This window comes from Nestor notabilis, unplaced genomic scaffold (assembly GCF_000696875.1).
Source record: "Nestor notabilis isolate BGI_N333 unplaced genomic scaffold, ASM69687v1 Scaffold35742, whole genome shotgun sequence".
NCBI classification, from domain to species: Eukaryota; Metazoa; Chordata; class Aves; order Psittaciformes; family Psittacidae; genus Nestor; species Nestor notabilis.
The window spans coordinates 1-3,195 of NW_009920302.1; the positions used below are offsets into that span (position 1 = coordinate 1).

The 3,195-nt window shown below is 48.2% G+C and overlaps 1 protein-coding gene across 1 annotated transcript; it reads left to right on the forward strand.

Annotated features, from left to right (window-relative positions):
• The first annotated feature begins 1,999 nt into the window (after positions 1–1,999).
• SPRY1 (sprouty homolog 1, antagonist of FGF signaling (Drosophila)) lies at positions 2,000–2,962 on the forward strand. The gene has a single exon (XM_010010608.1). The coding sequence runs from the start codon at positions 2,000–2,002 to the stop codon at positions 2,960–2,962; it is 963 nt and encodes a 320-aa protein (XP_010008910.1).
• The last annotated feature ends 233 nt before the right edge of the window (positions 2,963–3,195 follow it).

Here is a 3,195-nt window from a genome sequence, read left to right on the forward strand (position 1 = left end):
CGCGGCGGAGGCACCGCGGGCTGTGCGGCTTTGGGTGCGGAAACGTGAGGTTCCGCGGCGTCTTCGCCGTGTTATTGTGTTCTGTTGGCCGGGGAGGGGTTGAAAGGGGGCGGTTTAAAACTTGTTTGCTCGGGGTGGAGGTGGTTTGTTGAACTGTGCAGCTGGTCTTGTCAGTCTGCGAGCCGTGTTGGTATTGCGCTTTCCCCCCAAAGATGGCACTGGATGTCTTTCGCATTTCCTTGGGATATTATTTTTCATCCCCTGGGGAGCCCAGCTCCTGGTTGGTACAGCTGTAAATCTTTCCCTTCTCGCATTCATTCGCCCTCGGTCTGTTGTGGATTTGTACTCGGCGCTGGTGAAGAAGGCAGCTTGTTCTGTGGGTGAATCAGGAGCAGACGCACTTGGTTTTCTGTTTTCTTGTTTTGTTTTGTTTTTTATTCCCATTAATCTGGCGACCCTAAAGCTGACAGAGTCGATATTAAATGCAAAATGAAATCTTTGACTGCTGGGTGAGCACCAAGACTTTATGTCCTGGGACAAGCTGTTGCTTACCATTTTTAGTGGTCAGGGTGACGAAGATGCTAAGTACCTGTTAGGAGAAACCTTTCCTGCTCTCGCTGTGCCTCTTTCTCTTGCGAGTGGGGAACAGCTCCGTGCTGGCTGTGCTTTGGATGGACAAGGCAGGTTCTTTCTTGTGATTATCAGATGAGTTTGGGAAGTGCTTGACAGCACTTATATTTCTCCTCTTTCAGGTAAACGTGTGACATCTCAGGGGGAGTGAAAAGGGACTTTGTCCCTGGCTGTCAGTAAAGTGTGGGTTTCTTATTTCTTGGTTCTCTCTATAGATGTGGCATTTAGATAACTTGTCTGGATTTTTATAGAGGTGCAGAACTATCACTGCAATTTTCTCAATGGTGGTGTGATCTTCATGTTGATAATTAGGCTGAACGAAAAGGAATGGAAATACGTAATCTTTATTTAAAAGTCAGTGTAGAAGATGTATTTATTGGAGAAGCTTTTAATCTGTCTTTTGGGAAAATGGATTTGTTCTTTGATTGTGTTGTTGGTTGGGGTTGGTTTTGTTGTGGTGTTTTTTTTTTTTGTTTGGTTTTTTATGTCACCTGCTCTTAAGGTTATTCTGAATCCTTAGGTGCTTTTCATGTGACGTCTAGTTCATTTTAGACTTTTCTAGCCCTTTTTCTTTCACATGCTGGTCTGTGGTCAGAAAATACTTGAAAACGTGCTGTTTGCACCCTTGCTTTAATGTTGTAAGGAGCATATTAGGTTTGTATGCTGAGTTACTCTCTTGTGGAAGATGCCTTGGCCACTTGACAGGCCTTCATTCAAGACTTTAATGCACACGCATCACTTTAAGAAGGAGACTTCCCCAATGTACTAGCAAGCAAATCTGTTGAGCTCTGCTGCTGCAGGTTCGGACAGAAGAGCGAGGATTGTGCAGGTTCTTTCTTCACTCTGGCACGCAGAACACGACCCTGCTGGTGTTCTTGCCCTTTTCCAACTTAGTTTGGGGGGGCGTCCTCAGCATTGCTATTGCTGGTTAGACAGGCTGTCCTTGTTTCGGCATTGAGCTCAGTAGTGAGAAGCACTTTCCATGGCTTGCCAAGTTAGTGTGCAGGTTAGTACTAGAAAATTTTTATTTTTTTATATTTTTTAATGGCATGGGGTCTCCTTTGCATTCCACACCTATGATGCCATACTCAGACTCTCCCCATTACTGGATTTTGGCCAGATCCTCAGCACTGTTGTAATCCGCTGCTGAAAGAGATCAGTACCAGGTGGCTAGGGCAATTTGTGGTGTGCCGTATCAGTTCTGTTTTCAGAAAGTATCCCGTTCTCTATTCCTCTTTTGCCCTTGATCTTGTGTGTTTGTGTATACATGTACACACACAATGTTTATTTATGCCTTCTGTCCTATTATTTTAGGATTTCAGATGCATGCCAGGTTCCCACTGAATGCCAGAAGTAGCGATCACTACAGATGGAGCCCCAAAGTCAACATGGCAGCGGTGGCTCGCTAGTTGTGATTCAGCAGCCTTCCTTGGATAGCCGGCAGCGGTTGGATTATGACAGAGAGAGCCAGCCAGCAACCATCTTGTCACTGGACCAGATCAAGGCCATCAGGGGCAGCAATGAATACACCGAAGGTCCATCTGTGGTGAAAAAGCCTGGTCCGCGGACAGCACCGAGGCAAGAGAAGCACGAAAGGACTCACGAAATTATACCGATTAATGTGAATAATAATTATGAACACAGACCCAGCCACGTGGGGCATGTGGCGCATCAGCAGAATGCGAGGGCTCCTGTCTTGAGCAGATCAACCAGCACAGGGAGTGCGGCCAGCTCTGGGAGCAACAGCAGCGCCTCCTCAGAGCAAGGGCTTTTGGGGCGGTCACCTCCATCCCGGCCGGGGTCAGGCCATAGATCCGACTGGACAATCCGGACGCAGCCCAAGCAGTCATCTCTAGTTGTAGATGATCTGAAGGGTCCTTTGAAAGAGGACTTGACGCAGCACAAGTTCATCTGCGAACAGTGTGGGAAGTGCAAGTGTGGCGAGTGCACGGCGCCGAGGGCCCTCCCTTCTTGCTTGGCCTGCAACCGGCAGTGCTTGTGCTCTGCGGAGAGCATGGTGGAGTACAGCACCTGCATGTGTTTGGTCAAAGGGATCTTCTACCATTGTTCTAATGACGATGAAGGGGACTCTTACGCGGATAATCCCTGCTCTTGCTCCCAGTCACACTGCTGTTCTAGGTACCTGTGCATGGGAGTGATGTCCCTGTTTCTGCCTTGCTTGCTCTGCTACCCTCCTGCAAAAGGATGCCTGAAACTCTGTCGGGGGTGTTACGACCGCGTCAATCGTCCAGGGTGCCGGTGCAAGAACTCCAACACGGTCTATTGTAAACTGGAGAGCTGCCCTTCCCGGGGTCAGGGCAAGCCCTCATGATTTTTGGAGGGAGGTTACTTCCTCCAACTTCAGTTTTTCAGGTTGTAGCTGATTCTTTTTCTTTTCCTTCCCCCTCTCCCTTTCTCTCTCCCCCCTTCCCCCCCCAATTTTGGGGGTGGGTGTTCTTTGCTTCCTTTCTCTCCCCAACTTCAAATACACAAGTTCTTCTTTTGCATCTTTGCTCTCCTCTTCCTGTTGGCTGAGCATGGAGCATTTTACATAGTCATTGCTGC

What these genes read in the sequence shown, in the direction of transcription:
- SPRY1 (XM_010010608.1), top strand. Translation starts at nt 2,000, where the DNA reads ATGGAGCCCCAAAGTCAACATGGCAGCGGTGGCTCGCTAGTTGTGATT.